General features: G+C 36.3%; 2 protein-coding genes across 2 annotated transcripts; both read right to left on the bottom strand.

Annotated features, from left to right (window-relative positions):
* Positions 1-224: 224 nt before the first annotated feature.
* On the bottom strand, positions 225-1,388 carry LOC102956014 (olfactory receptor 8K3-like). The gene is made up of 2 exons (XM_007088816.2): positions 1,328-1,388; positions 225-1,159 (listed from the first exon to the last, which is right to left on the bottom strand). The coding sequence occupies exons 1-2, from the start codon at positions 1,386-1,388 to the stop codon at positions 225-227; spliced, it is 996 nt and encodes a 331-aa protein (XP_007088878.2).
* Positions 1,389-1,442: 54 nt separating this feature from the next.
* Positions 1,443-2,390, bottom strand: LOC102955724 (olfactory receptor 8J2-like). The gene has a single exon (XM_007088815.2). The coding sequence runs from the start codon at positions 2,388-2,390 to the stop codon at positions 1,443-1,445; it is 948 nt and encodes a 315-aa protein (XP_007088877.2).
* Between the last annotated feature and the right edge of the window lie 13,387 nt (positions 2,391-15,777).

The following is a 15,777-nucleotide window of genomic DNA, read 5'->3' as shown; positions in this document are numbered from 1 at the left end:
TCAAGATGGAGGCAAGACCCTCTGTGAGCTAAATATTATGACTCTGACTGCTCAGATGACAGCATTTTTAAGCAATGCAGTGTTTTTTTAATTAAAATATACACATTGTATGATTACCTCTAATGCTAAAAATACTTAACAGACTATAATACAGTGTCAACATAACTTTTATATGTATTGGACAACCAAAAATTCATTTAATTTAGCTTATTGTGAAATTTGCTTCATTGTGGTGGACTGGAACCAAATCCGCAATATCTCTGAGGTATGCCTATGTTTGAACACTTTCTCCAAGTACTTTGTAGGGCATTTTTCACCTTTTTGTTCCTCAAGCTATAGATCATCAGATTCAGCATGGGTACAACCAATGTGTAAAATAAGGAGGCCATATTATCAGTATCAAAGGAATGAGTAGATTTCAGCTGCACATATGTAAAGAATAGAGTGCCACAGATTAAGGCAATCACTGCCAGATGGGATCCACAGGTGGAGAAAGCCTTGTGCCTGCCTTCTGCAGAGTTCATCCTGAAGATGGCAACAGAGATTAGAATGTAAGACACAAGGACTATGAGAAGAGATGACACCAGATTAAAAGCAGAAAAGATCAGAATTATCAATCTACTTTCATGGGTGCCTGAGCAGAACAAAGCTATCAATGGCAGACTGTCACAGTGGAAATGCCTGATGACATTACAGACACCAAACGATGAAAGGAACATTTTCATGATGGTCAGCAAAGACAAAGAGACACTATAGAGGTAAGGTATTGCCACCAGCACCTGACAGAATCTTTGTGACATAACAGCTGTGTAGAGCAGAGGGTTACAGATGGCCACATAGCAGTCATAGGCCATTGCCGACAGAATGAAAATTTCACTAATGATAAAAATACTGAAAAAAGTGAGTTGGGTGGCACACCCATTAAAGGAGATTGTATGTTGATCTATAGCAAAATTTACCAGCATTTTGGGTCCCACAGCTGTTGAATAACCAAGATCAGTGAAAGCCAGGTGTCTGAGGAAGAAGTACATGGGTGTTTGTAGCCTAGAGTCTATCTTGGTGGGGATGATCAAACCCAGGTTATTCACTACTGAGATCACATAAACAGTGAGGAGTAGTCCAAATAATGGAGTCTGTAGCTCATAGAGTTTTGAGTTGTCTTGAAAAGAAATTATAAAAAACCCAGTAGCCAACTTATGTTGCACTATAAAATGTGTTTATATTGAAATCACTGTTTACAACTTAAATATGTGTACTTTTTTGGTAACTAATACATATTTGTATTAGGAAAAGTTGGTTATTTGAGGTTGGAATAGAAATTGGTTACGATTTTCCCATCGAAATTTATGGAGTTTTAAACTATTACTTCCTTGGCACTTAGCAGACATTAGCTTTTCAGGAGAAAATGAAAACCCTCAAATAGAGACAATTGTAATTCTTATTTACATGAATTTGAAAGACTGGTATGGTTTATTTAGGAATCTCTTCAATGTATCCTTCACATCCTTGTTCCTTAGGCTGTAAATGAGGGGATTCAGCATGGGTATCACCAGGGTGTAGAAGATAGAGGCCATTTTATCAGTATCCAATGAGTGGTTGCTCCTTGGTTGCAAATACATGAAGAGAAGGGTCCCGTAGAACACAGTGACAGCCATCATGTGGGAGGCACAGGTGGAAAAGGCTTTTTGTCGACCCTCTGAGGAACGTATCCTCAAAATGGCAAGGACGATGTTGAAGTAGGATATTAGAACAATAATCATAGAGAAAAGCAAATTGATCCCTGCAGAGGTAAACACTACTGTTTCTGGAATATAGGTATTGGAACAGGACAATGCCAACAAGGGGACATTATCACAGTAAAAATGGTTGATTACGTTAGAAGAGCAGTATGACACAGAGAACACACAGGAGGTGACAGTCAGTGCTGTGGTTAGACTGTAGAGGTATGTGAGGGATACCAGCAGCAGACAGATCTGTGGAGATACCACCACCCCGTAGAGCAGGGGGTTGCAAATAGCCATGTAGCGGTCATAGGCCATTAGAGCTAGCATGAACGTCTCAGCCACAATAAAGACTAAGAACCCACCCAGTTGGGCTGCACATCCATAGTAGGATATGGTCTTCTTTGAAGCCAAGAAGTTAACCAGCATTTTCGGGGCAATGACAGTAGAATCGCCAAGATTGATGATAGCCAAGTGCCTGAGGAAGAAGTACATGGGGGTTTGAAGCTGAGAGTCAACACTGGTGAGGGTGATGATGCCCAGGTTCCCTGCCACGGTCAACCCATAGATCACCAGGAAAACAAAGAAGAGTGGAATCTGGAGCTCTGGGCGGTCTGAGACTCCCATGAGAATGAACTCAGTCACCGGGGTGAGATTCCCTGGGGCCATGTATTCGGTGGCTTTCATTTTTTAATGGAGAAAATGGAAGGAAATTAATAGATGGTAAAATTGATTGTAAACTATTTCATTTAAATTAGATCATTTTTGTTAGTAATCATCAAGTGTGAAATTTTCATTGTATTTCTTGCAATGTTTGAACAAAATTCAGAAATACAAACTCTCCAGTAACCAATTTCTGATTGTTAAAACTGTTGTACCAGGCTATTCATTTTTTCCCATTCCATGTTGGATATAATTTAATTTAGCTAAGTATACATTAATCTACTATATCATAAGTATGAATATTTATATGCATATTTAAACATTAATTATCATATTGCATGCATATAAATATTTAAACATGCACACACATGCCTTTTTGTATGTTTTCAATGATAAAAGATAGGTGCGTAGAAGAAGTTAGGCATCTGGGTGGCTCAGTCGGTTAAGTGTCCAATTCCTGATTTTGGCTCAAGCCATGACCTTACCGTGTGTGAGATTCAGTCCCGCATGGAGCTTTGCGCTGATAGCCCAGACCCTGCTTGGGATTCTCTCACTCTCTCTACCTGCCTCCCTTTCTCTCTGTCTCAAAGTACATAAATACACAAACAAAAAAAGTTGATGAGCCAGGATCACTTTCAGTGACTTTCAGTTATGTTTTCCTTAGCTGCCACTGGCTTTCTTTTCAGCCCCTTCCTGGTCATCATTCTTAGGAATGTCAATATTTCTGTGGGAAAAATTTTGAGTCTGCTGGGATTTTCCTTATCAGTTTCTACCACACCACGCTGCACCTCACCAACACACTGCACCTCAGTAGTGTTCCTTCTTGGTGTCATTCAGAAACTGATTTTTGAACTTAATCACATTTTCTTTCTTCTGCCAAATAAACCAGTCCTTTCTATCACTCTGACTACTATCTGCTCAGACGCTTCTCTAATATATTGTGTTCTGACTGCCATTTCTTTTTTTCTAGCTTATACCACTTTCCTCTGAATTTTTTAAAACCTGTTTTGACGTCTTAAAATATTACTTATAGATTTTATTTGCTCAACGTTTATCACTTTGTTTTACCTGTACAGAGAAATGTGTGGAGAGGTGTGTTAACATTATTCAATATGTAGTATGCTCTGAGCCCAGAGCTATGGTCCCCATTTCAAAATGACGATCTCATTATTCTGCAGGAGTGTCCTACCAGATGGATGTAATTAATTCTATGTCTGATGAGATACTTGAAGCTCAATGAGATTAAGTCATGCAAAGAGTCTGTGTAGAATGTTGATTAATGCTGTGGTTTTAGAGTTTTGCTTTACGTGTTTTGTTTGCTTTTTTGGTTACTTCATTGGTTGGATATTAGCCCACCAATTGCTAGCTGTGTGATTTTTATCAAGTGTTTATATGCCTGTGTTGTGTGAAACTATGGGATAATACACGAACATGAGATAGTACAGAGCCTGATAACAAAGAATGTAAAGTAATTGGTACCACATTTATTGTTTTTTGAACAGCATGTTTTGAACAATTATCTTTCTTTTCTTTTCTTTTCTTTTCTTTTCTTTTCTTTTCTTTTCTCTTTTCCTTTCCTTTCCTTTCCTTTCCTTTTCTTTCTTTTTCTCTTCCTCTCTTTCTTTCTTTCTTCTTTTTTTCTTTTTTAGAGAGCACGATCAGGACAGGGACACTGAGAGGGAGAGAGAGAATGCCAAGCAGGCTGTATGCCATCAGCACACTGCCTGAATCAGAATTTGAAATCATGAACCTTGAGATCATGACCTGAGTCGAAATCAAGAGTTAGATGTCCAACCAACTGAGCCACCCAGGAATCCCCGTTTTGAGCAAGTTTCTGATGTGGATTCGTGTTTGCATCCCAGTAACTCATTCAGCCTCACTGAGGAGTTCATAGTTGAAATAGGATTAGGAATAGCAAATGAATTATAATCTTGCATATCCAAACAACTGGGACATGTGTTATCTGCTATATATTTAACAAACAAATCAGGTTGCGTTCTCCCACAAACTAATTCTCTTTTAATACTGTGGTGTTAATTTTATCATATATCAAATATATGTCTGATGAGCTTATCCAACTCTGTTGCACTAGATATCCCATATCTCTTTTCTCCTACCATTGAATCCAAAAAGAAATTCACAGGTAAGTTTATGATTTAAAAAATCATTGTAGCAAGGCTCACTTTAGAAAAAATCATTTTCTGAATAAAGCATTTCAGTTAATGTTTCAGTCTCAGATATAATATACTCAATAAATATATCCTTATTTTACAAAAGTAAAAAAAAATCAACAACAGGAATTACAGATTGGGTACTATGAACCTGTGCAATCAGCTTTTGAAAAGGATTTATTTGCATATACCTTTACCTATTAATTTTATTTTCTACTGAAATATTAACTAACGGCAAAGCTAGGGTTGCTTTTTATTTTGGTAAGTACATGGCACAATAAAAGTTATTTTGGTTTTTATACATAGTTCTTTTCAAGTATGTTTCTGAAAAGAGATATTTTATAGTTTTATCCAAACAATAAATTCTCAGGGAAAAAATAAAGCTTTCAAAATATACTTGATGTTCATCACTTTATGGTACAATTGGGCTGAGAAACATTATTCCATATTAGTTTTTAAATAGCTACTGAAGTGATTTCGGAATATATTCTGTTGTTTTCTCACTATAGAAATTTGTCTTAAAATTATTTAAACATGGACCATGTTAGGGACACACCATGTCTTCTAATGAGCTCTCAGGGCTCAGTAAAAACATCAGTAACACCATCAGTAACGCCAGTTGACATTAGGGAATCTTTCCTTCATGGGGTTTGTCACCCTGGGAGATGCGAAAATCATGAAGGGGACAAACTTGTGTTTCTTGATGCTAAGCAATGTAGGAGGTCTTTCTCAGAGGGGAAAAAAATTATCTTTCAAAGACACTTAAGAAGTTTCCTAAGTGGTGTAGAGTTCCTTCTGGTACATTAATTCTACCAGTTGTAAGGCAGAAAGCACTCCTCTGTAACCTAAGGTGAAATACAGTCCTCGTAATGACTACTGTTTATTCTGTACAAATGCTCACACGGTCCAATTTATCAACAGAGATTCTGGATACCATTGTTTGAGTCATTTCCCTGTCCCTTCCACTTGGCCATCAGTGGGCAGAGATTAGAGTCTTCAGGAAAAGAGAGTAGAGCAGGTATCACTTCAGTCCCAGGTCTGATTGGAATCAGTAAAGCTCCCAAGATACTTGGTCTTCACATCCAGAGTGAGCACTATGTAAATTGGTAACCTACCTGTGTGCAGAGATCTGAGACCCCCTTCTAAGGTTCCGCAGGAGGTGCTTTGAAGAGCGTTACAAGTGTCTGAAGTCCCTGAAGGCCCGCACAGTAAATAAGCTTGTTTATGGCTCCAGTCCCCACGCTTGAACACAGGAATTCCCAAGTGAAGTGACTCCTCAGGGAAAGAAAGACCAAGTACCCAAGGCTCCACACAACAATTGCACCCTCAGAGCGAAAATGTGGGGTTAGCCTAGGAACACAGGTGGGTTATCATACTGATTAACAATCACATGCAATGATTCCACCCTTGGTGTGTTTATTTGTTTTGAAATATCCCCTGTATTGGTTGGAAGTATGGCTGTTGGCTGTGGGGTGGAGAAAATCCAACAGTTAGAAAGCACAGGATTCTGGCCCCGGTGTTGCATTTTACTGTGAATTTTAGAGTAGAACAGAGTGCAAAGCCTCCATTCTGGTGTCAGGAACAACCCTGATGTATTTGCCATAAAACCAGATGATAAACAGCATGCATTCAAAACGTGCATCATTGCAAGGACTGAATATCAATTGTTTCATTGAACTTCATAAGGCACCCCATCATATACCTGATCCTACTGCTGGTTTTTGATTAAAAATAACTGATGGAAACTTCATTTTTCATGTAATCTTGTGATCTCTCCTCATGCATGTAAGATATTGTAGTCAAATATTGGTAACATTTTTATTTTACTGTTTGTGTGGGATTTTCTAGTCTGTAAGCTTTTAAGTGAAAAGGGTATATCTAAATAGTTTGCCTTTGTATTAATAGCTTCTAAAATAATACCCAGGAAAGAGTAGGTGTTGCTGACTTACTCCCTGATGGATTGAATCATGAATAGGTGAATGAGTGAATATAACATCAATCTTAGAATTCTGAAATAAAATATGAGGGTGTATGGGTTTTTTTTGTTTGTTTGTTTGTTTGTTTTGTTTGTTTGTTTGTTTCTTTTAGGGGCATACTCTAATGTGATTTTCACTTTGGTGAAGAAACAGTTGCAAATTGCAGATCATTCTCTAGAATATTTGCTACTTTAGGGCAGGACGCACTGATCCTTCTTCACCCTGGCATATTCTAGGCTCTACCGTTATTGAAGTAACAGACAAATTCTGGACCATAAAGAGGAAACAACAAAGATTTTTATACATCTGAAGTTATTCATGATAATGAATTTCAACCTTTGAGGGTCTTTCCAGAGTCCAAGCACCCACAAGAGGGCTGTGTGCTTCCTCTCTAATGACATTTGTCAATTGTCTGTCATGTGACCACAGAGAGTCTGTACCCTGCTCAGTTAACAGTGCTTTCATTCCCTCATCAGCTCTGTCAACCTCCCCATCTATTTAGCATCCCCACATTGTTGTAAAATATAAAAATTGTTTACTTTTACATGTGGCATTGTTACTAATGCATTATATTATAGTTTGATCTGTCAATCACACTTAGTATTTATTACACATGAGGTATTGTCCATTTCCTAAGTTGTGAGTACAATATATAAACATACTTTGGTCAAGCAGATAAAATTCTAAGACAGGACCATTCTGAATCATAAAATTTCCTTTCAAAGTATTTGTAAGAAACATAAATACACACATCTACATACATATACATACACAAACTTATATATGTGCAAGAAATTATATTATAGACACCATAGTTCCATTCTTCACCTTAAATGATAGTTTTTTTCTTATATGATTCATTATTTTATTTTATTTTATTTTATTTTATTTTATTTTATTTATTTTGAGAAGGAGAACATGGGCAGGGGAGGGGCAGAGAGAGAGAGAAAAAGAGAGAGAATATCAAGCAGGCTCTGTGCTGTCACTGTAGAGCCCAAGTAGGGGCTCAAACCTACCAAACATGAGATCATGACCTGAGCCAAAATAGAGAGTCAGATGCTTAGCTGACTGAGCCAACCAGGCGTCCCTATAATTCATTATTTTAAAGTAATACTTTAATTACATATACCTTGAATATGCACTAATCCATTGTCTCCCTTTCCATTCTCTCCACCCCGTGTGGAGGCAACAGCTCTTAACTCTATACGACCTCTTTCTCTCTTTCCAAATATTTTTACTTACTTTTTATTGTGATCAAAAAACTTAAAACTTAATATAAGATCTACACTCTTGACCAATATTTAAGTACACACCACAGTCCTGGTGATCATGGGCACAATGTTTTAAAACAAATCTCTAGAACTTATTATATTTTTAGATTCATAAATTATAATATTATCACAGGTATGTGGCTTTAAAATTTATATAAGTGGATTGGTTACGTTTACTTCATCCTGTGATTGGTACATACATGTGTAATCTAATTTATATGTATTATTGATAATAAATTTTGCCTTTTATATGCAAAAATAATAACTTCAATTTCTTTATGACATCTTTTGTTTTATAACATTTTAAATTTGGTTCAGTTACATTAGTATATATTTGCAAATTGCCTAACTTTCACAAAATTAATTAACTTTGGGGATTCTACTAATTTTTTTTTTTTTTTTTTTTTTTTTATTTTTGGGACAGAGAGAGACAGAGCATGAACGGGGGAGGGGCAGAGAGAGAGGGAGACACAGAATTGGAAACAGGCTCCAGGCTCCGAGCCACCAGCCCAGAGCCCGACGCGGGGCTCGAACTCACGGATCGCGATATCGTGACCTGGCTGAAGTCGGACGCTTAACCGACTGCGCCACCCAGGCGCCCCGGGGATTCTACTAATTTTAAGTGCTCTGAAAATATTAACAAGGTAACTATGTGTTTTCTAAATTAAAACATATTTTTGTTTCATAATAAATATTAAATAGGAATACAATTGACTTTACATAGTCACATTAGTCAATTTTTTATTTACTTTTACCACATAAATGACTTTTCTTATAAAATTGAATCTCCTTTTATTTTCATTTTTCTATTAATCCTGGCCCTGATCATATCATGTCATCTGCTTTGCCACAGGTAAATTTTATCTTAATTTTGCCATTCATTGTTACTGGTTAACTATATATTTATGTACTTATTAACAAAACACTAGAATTTTGCAGGTATTTCAATTAATTTGTATTATACACTGAATGTCTCTTTCTGCAAGTTCACTTAGAAGTATGCTGGTGCATAGAAGTCAATCTCTAAATATAAGTTGACTCATTTATCCTTGCTTTTCTTTCTGAGAGAATACATAACAATGTTTAATGTTGATGATCTAATTCATAGGAACCCCACAGTACAATAAATTAAGCGAAGGTATGCATAGATTTTTCCACATCCTTTGTCCTGCATATTTTACATCTTTTTCCTCAAGCTATGGATCGAGGGATTCAGCAGGGGGATAACAGTGGTGTAAAATTTGGACACCACTTTATCAGTGTCAAAGGAGTGACTGGACTCAGGTTGGACATACATAAATATCAGACTCCCGTAGAACACTGTGTCCATTCTCAGTTTGGACCTGCCTTTGAAAAAAAAAAAAAAAAAGGCCTTGTGTCTGCCCTCATCCTGACTGTGGCTAACATGATCAACAAGTAAGATACAAAAACTATCAAAAGGAATAAAATCAAATTAAAAACAGAAAATCGGGGCTCCTGGGTAGCTCATTTGGTTTAGTTTCTGACCTTTATTTCAGCTCAGGTCATCATCTCATGGTTCATTGGCTTAAACCCTGCTTCAGGCTCTGTGCTCACAGTGCAGAGGATAAGATAACCTATTTCTACCTTTTGTAAAATATGTAATAAGCATTTACCAGAAACCAAAATATTTCCTCCACCCCAGGTGCATTTTTATTATAACTGACATATGCCAAGTGGTTTGTAACAGGTTAGGCATATATTGTATTTTAGGAATCTAGGAAAATATGAGGAAATTGAGAAAATTGGGAGAAAGTGGGGTCACTGGAATTGATTTTTACATAACAAAATTTTATAAATATTCCCTTTAGATAAAAGAAACCTCTACTTTAAAGAAGAAATATGTATACTTTATGTATTTTATGTCTACTTTATGTACTTTATGTCTACTTTAAAGAAGAAACAGAATAATGGCAAGTGAAAGCACATAGACAACTTTATAAATACATAGATGTATATAGAGATATAGGTTTATAGATTCTGGGATGTTATTTTAATTTTTTCTGCACAGTAAGGCTACAGAGAACTCCTACATACTATGAGAATAAGATAAAACACACAAGCATAAGTATAATGAAATCAAAATAGATACAATTGTCCCTAATAAACTACTAATTAAAAAATATCAGAATAGAAGGAGGATGGCAGGGTGAAGTAAAAGAATGAATGGTTTAAAAAATGGTATTGACGCAGAATTGTATAGAAGGAAGGAAGGAAGCAGGAAGTGAAAGAAGGAAGAAGAAAAAAACTTATGTTGGAATTATACTGAAATTATAGATCAATCCAAAGACACTGGACTCGTTATAGCAGTAGTAAATCTATTCCATGGACATATTTGGTATTCATTTTCATTGATTAAATAGCTTTTAAATTTTTATACATAATACTGAAATTTTAGGTAATTTTTATTAGATTTATTCATAAAATGGGGGAGGTTAGTGGTTTTCTAAAATATCTCTCTTGATGGAGTTAGATGGCACAGCAGCATGGAAACCCTGAGCTTGTCTCATCTCTGAAATGCAGCTAGATCAGCACTAGTCCATTTAGAAAACTTAGGAAGTTGATCTGAGAATTAACACAACAATCTGTATAACTTTAGCCACAGAATTTGGCAGTTTTTTTCTTCCTCCAGAACAACAAAATGAAGGAATTCACCACAAAAGGCAGAACAGGAAGGGATGACAGCCAGGGACTTAATCAACACAGATATAAGTAAGATGTCTGAACTAGAATTTAAAGCCACAGTAATAAGAATACTAACTGGGACTTAAAAAAGTGTATAAGACACCAAAGAATCCCTTTCTATGAAGATAAAAGAAACAAAACTAGTCAGGCAGAAATTAAAAATGTTATTACCAAGATGCAGTCTCAAATGGAGGCCATGATGGCAAGGATGGGCCAAACAGAGCAGTCAATCAGCAATATAGAAGATAAAAATATGGAAACCAATGAAGCAGAAAAAAAGGGAAACAAAGGCAAAAGATCACAACATCAGACTTAGAGAACTCTGTGACTTATAAAGGAATAAAATTCCAATATGGAAGCCCCAGAAGATGAAGAAAGAACAAAAGAGGTAGAAGGTTTTTGTGAGCAAATCATAGTGGATAGCTTTCCTAATATGGGGAAGGACACAGACATCAAAATTCAAGAAGCCCAGAGAATTCCCATTAGATTTAACAAAAAACAACCATCACCAAGGCATATCACAAAAGACACAGACAAGGAAAGAGTGTTAAAAGCATCAAGGGAAAAAAAAAAAGTCCTTAACCAAACAGGCAAGACATATTAGGCTCCCAGCAGACCTATCCACAGAAACTTGGCAGGTGGGAAAGGAGTGGCAGGATATATTCAACATGCTGAATTGGAAAAATATGTAGCCAAGAATTCCTTATCCAGCAAGTCTGTCATTCCAAATAGAAGAAGAGATAGTTTCCCAGACAAACCAAAATTAAAGGAGTTCATGACCACTAGACCAGCTCTGCAAGAAATTTTAAGGGGGATTCTTTGAGTGGAGAAAAGACAATACAAAACAAAAAAGACCAAAAGCAACCAAGACTGGAAAGAACCAGAGAACTTCACCAAAAAACCCAATTCTACAGGCAACACAATAGCACTAAATTTATATCTTTCAGTACTCACTCTAAATGTAAATGGACTAAATGTTCCAATCAAAAGACATAGGGTAACAGAATGGATAAGAAAACAAGACCCATCTATATACTGCTCACAAGAGACTCATTTTAGACTTAAACACACCTCCAGATTGAAAGTAAGGGGATGGAGAACCATCTATCATACTAATGGTTACCAAAAGAAAGCTGGCCTAACCTTACTTATATTAGACAAATTAGATTTAAAATAAAGACTGTAACAGGAGGTGAAGAAAGACATTATATCATAATTAAGGTCTGTCCACAAAGAATATCTAACAATTGTAAAGATTTATGCCCCTAATGTTGTAGAATCCAAATATACAAGTCAATTAATCACAAACATAAAGAAACTCATTGATAATAATACCATAATAGTTGGGGATTTCAACCACCCACTCACAGCAATGGAGAGATTATCTAAGCAAAAAATCAATAAGGAAGCAATGGCTTTGAATGACACACTGGTTCGGATGGACTTAACAGATATATTCAGAACATTTCAGCCTAAAGCAGCAGAATACACATTCTTCTCAAATGCACATGGACATTTGCAGAATACATCAAATACTGGGTCAAAAATTCAGCTCCCAACAAGCACAAAAAGATCAAGATCATGCCTTGCATATTCAGACCACAACACTATGAAACTCCAAATCAACCACAAGAAAAAAATTGGAAAGACCATGAATACTTGGATTAAAGCACATCTTACTAAAGAATGAATGGATTAACCAAGAAATTAAAGAGGAGATTGAAAAGTACATGGAATCCAATGAAAATGAAAACACGGCATTCCAAAACCTCTGTGATGCAGCAAAGGTGGTCATAAGAAGGAAGTGTATAGCAAAACAGCCTTCATAAAGAAGGAGGAATGTTCTCAAATACGTAACCTAAACTTACACCTGAAAGAGCTGGAAAAAAGAACAGCAAATAAAGCCCAAAAGTAGCAGAAGAAGGGAAATTAATAAAGCTTAGAGTAGGAGTTAATGTTTGAAAACAAAAACAAAAACAAAAACAGTAGGATCAATCAATGAAAGCAGAAGCTGGTTCTTTGAAAGAATTAACAGAATTGATAAAACCCCTGTCCAGACTGATCAAAAAGGAAAAGCAAAGGATCCAAATAAATCAAATCACGAATGAAAGGAGATCACAACCAATGCCACAGAAATGCAAACAATAATAAGAGAATATTATGAGCAATTATATGCCAACGAATTGGGCAATCGGGAAGAAATGGACATATTCACAGAAACATATACACTACCAAAACTGAAACAGGAAGAAATAGAAAATTTAAACGGGGGGGCCTGGGTGGCTCAGTTGGTTAAGCATCCGGCTTCAGCTCAGGTCATGATCCCACGGTCCGTGGGTTCGAGCCCCGTGCCGGGCTCTGTGCTGACAGCTCCAGAGCCTGGAACCTGCTTCAGATTCTGTGTCTCCCTCTCTCTGCCCCTCCCCGACTCATGCTCTGTCTCTGTCTCTCTCAAAAATAAATAAACATTAAAATTTTTTAAAAAAAGAATATTTTAACAGATCCATAACCAGTAAAGAAATTGAATCAGTAATGAAAAATCAAGAGTCCAGGGCTGAACTGCTTTCCAGGGGAATTCTACCAACCATTCAGAGAACAGTTAACAGCTATTCTTTTGAAGCTGTTCCAAAAAATAGAAATGGAAGGAAAACTTCCAAACTCATTTCATGAGGCCAGCGTTACCTTGATCCCTAAAGCAGACAAATATCCCACTGAAAAGGAGAACTACAAACCAACTTCCCCAATGAACATGGATGCAAAATTCCTCAAGAAGATACTAGCAAACCAGATCCAACAATACATTAAAAGAATTATTCATGAAGATCAAGTGGGATTTCTTCCTGTGATGCAAGGCTGGTCCAATATCTGCAAATTAATCAATGTGATACATTATATTAGTAAAAGAAAAGATAAGAACCACATGATTCTCTCAATAGATGCAGAAAAAGCATTTGACAAAATACAGCACTCGTTCTTGATAAAAATCCTCAAGAAAGTAAAGGATAGAAGAAACATACCTCAGGATCATAAAGGCCATATATGAAAGACCCACAGCTAAAATCATCCTCAATGGGGAAAACTGAGAGCCTCCCCCTTAAGGTCAGGAACAGGAAGGGATTTCCAGTCTCACCACTGTTATTCAACATAGTGTTGGAAGTCCTAACCTCAGCAATCAGACAGCAAAAAAGAAAGAAAATCATCCAAATCAGCAAGAAGGAAGTCAACCATTCACTCTTATTTCACCTCATTGCGAATTGAACTATTCTTAACATTAAATTACTTATCCAAACGTATACTTTTCATATATTTCCATAATGCGAAACTTCTCAACCATCTTCAACATCTTTTGTGACAACGTGTTTCAGTCTACATTCGGCCACTACTTTCTAGGACTGCATAATTCAAATATATTTTCTTTGTGAAAATTATCGCATAGACATTCGGCAAAATCACAGAACAATGACATATTTCTTTGTACTCAGAACATATTTCGTATAAGAGTGACTGTCAGTCTGCCAAGCGATTTTTCTCATTTGGCATTTGTTCCAAGATCAGGCTTCCAAGTAGAAGGTCTTTATGTCAACTGTAAGTAGTTCTAAATAATTCTATTCATTTTTTCTGCTGAAAAAAAAAATCCAGGAATATCTAAAAGCATGCTTCCCTTTTTCTTTGTATCATGTCTGTGCATCTGCACAATAGTTATTTGTTGTTGTCTGCAATGATGTACAAGGGGCAGCCTTTAAAACCTTTATTCATTCCTACGGAGAGTTTGCCTTCTAATCTGAGCCATACGTACAATAATAACAGATATTTTTCTCACGCTGCACAAATTCTTTTTTAAAATCACTTACATGTGTATTTCCAATGGAGCTTAGCACTTATAAAATTTCTGAGCTTACCGAAAGTACGCTGGTCTTGAAGGGAAGGGACTTGGGAAGTAACTGCGTTTCCCAATTCATAGAACTTGAAAAGAGTAAAACCCTCAATTGAAGCATTTTGTTGAACTTTCTTCTTATTGTCATAAAAGACATATAGCATAAAATGTACCATTTTAATGATTTTAGCTTTTAATTTGTAAGTATATATTTGTGTCATTAGATACATACCTACTGTTTTGCAAACATCATGGTTATCTACCTCCAGAACATTCTCATCATTCCAAACTGAAACTCTATACCCACGAAACGTCTATACCCATTCTCTTTTCTTCCATCATGTTGCAACTACCGTTTCTGCTTCTATGGATTTTACAATTCTAGCTTCCTCAAATAAAGGAAGTCATACGAAATAAATAAATACATAAACATTATCTCTTTTTCAATTTTTTTCTAATTATTATGGGTGGGATATAGAAATAAAGTTGACTTTTTGTAATTTGTTTCATATCCAGCAAATTTTATAAATACATGTATTATTTTAAATAAATTATTTATAGTTTTTTCTATGTAGTTAAGACATCAAAACAAATGTTTTTAATGGTAGTGTGTGCTTTCCCATCTATCTTTATACTTTTTATTTCCTAACGTGGTGAACCAGCTACAATGTCCAATATATACTGAATATAAGCGGTGGGTCTGGATCTCCTCGTCTTAGGAGTGTTCAGAGGAAAATCTTTAATGTTTCAGTATTATATTACAAGTTTTCTGTAGGTTTTTAAAATGTAATAATATGTACCCATGATTATGATATCATACAAGTATTTTCACTACCTTCAATACCTCTGTGTTCAATCGATTTATTCCCCCACATGCAGGATTTTTTTAGATATTATTTATAACACCAGTTTCTACTATCCTGCTCAGCGAGGCAGTTTATTACAAATCAGCGTTGAATTTCATCATAAACCTGTTAAGGATGTTGAATATGTGATTTATGTAATGGGTTTTCGTGTGTGAAATCAGCCTTGCATTCTTGCCTACATGCAGTACTCCTCAACTGTATCAAACATTCTAAACCAAAATGGGTCACTTGTATAAAGTGCCAAGTGAGTACAGCTGAATCTCATTTATATTTTCATAAGCCAGTGTGATTTCGGGAGAGCCTGGTGTCTTTCATTTAATATTATATCCAATCATTCTTCCCCTCCCTGGCCTTCTTCGCTTATTCCGAGTCGTGAAGATATTTCCCTTTTGTTCAAGAAATGTGGTTTTGGGGCACCTGGGTGGCTCAGTCTGTTAAACAGCTGACTCCTTATTTCAGCTCAGGTCATAATCTCATGGTTCTGCTGGTGAGAAGAAGCCCTGTGTCCATCTCTGCACTGACAGCCGGGAGC

Source organism: Panthera tigris, chromosome D1, assembly GCF_018350195.1.
Source record: "Panthera tigris isolate Pti1 chromosome D1, P.tigris_Pti1_mat1.1, whole genome shotgun sequence".
Classification (NCBI taxonomy): domain Eukaryota; kingdom Metazoa; phylum Chordata; class Mammalia; order Carnivora; family Felidae; genus Panthera; species Panthera tigris.
The sequence above is the reverse complement of the archived record's forward strand: the minus strand, read 5'-3'. Positions and strand labels throughout refer to the sequence as shown.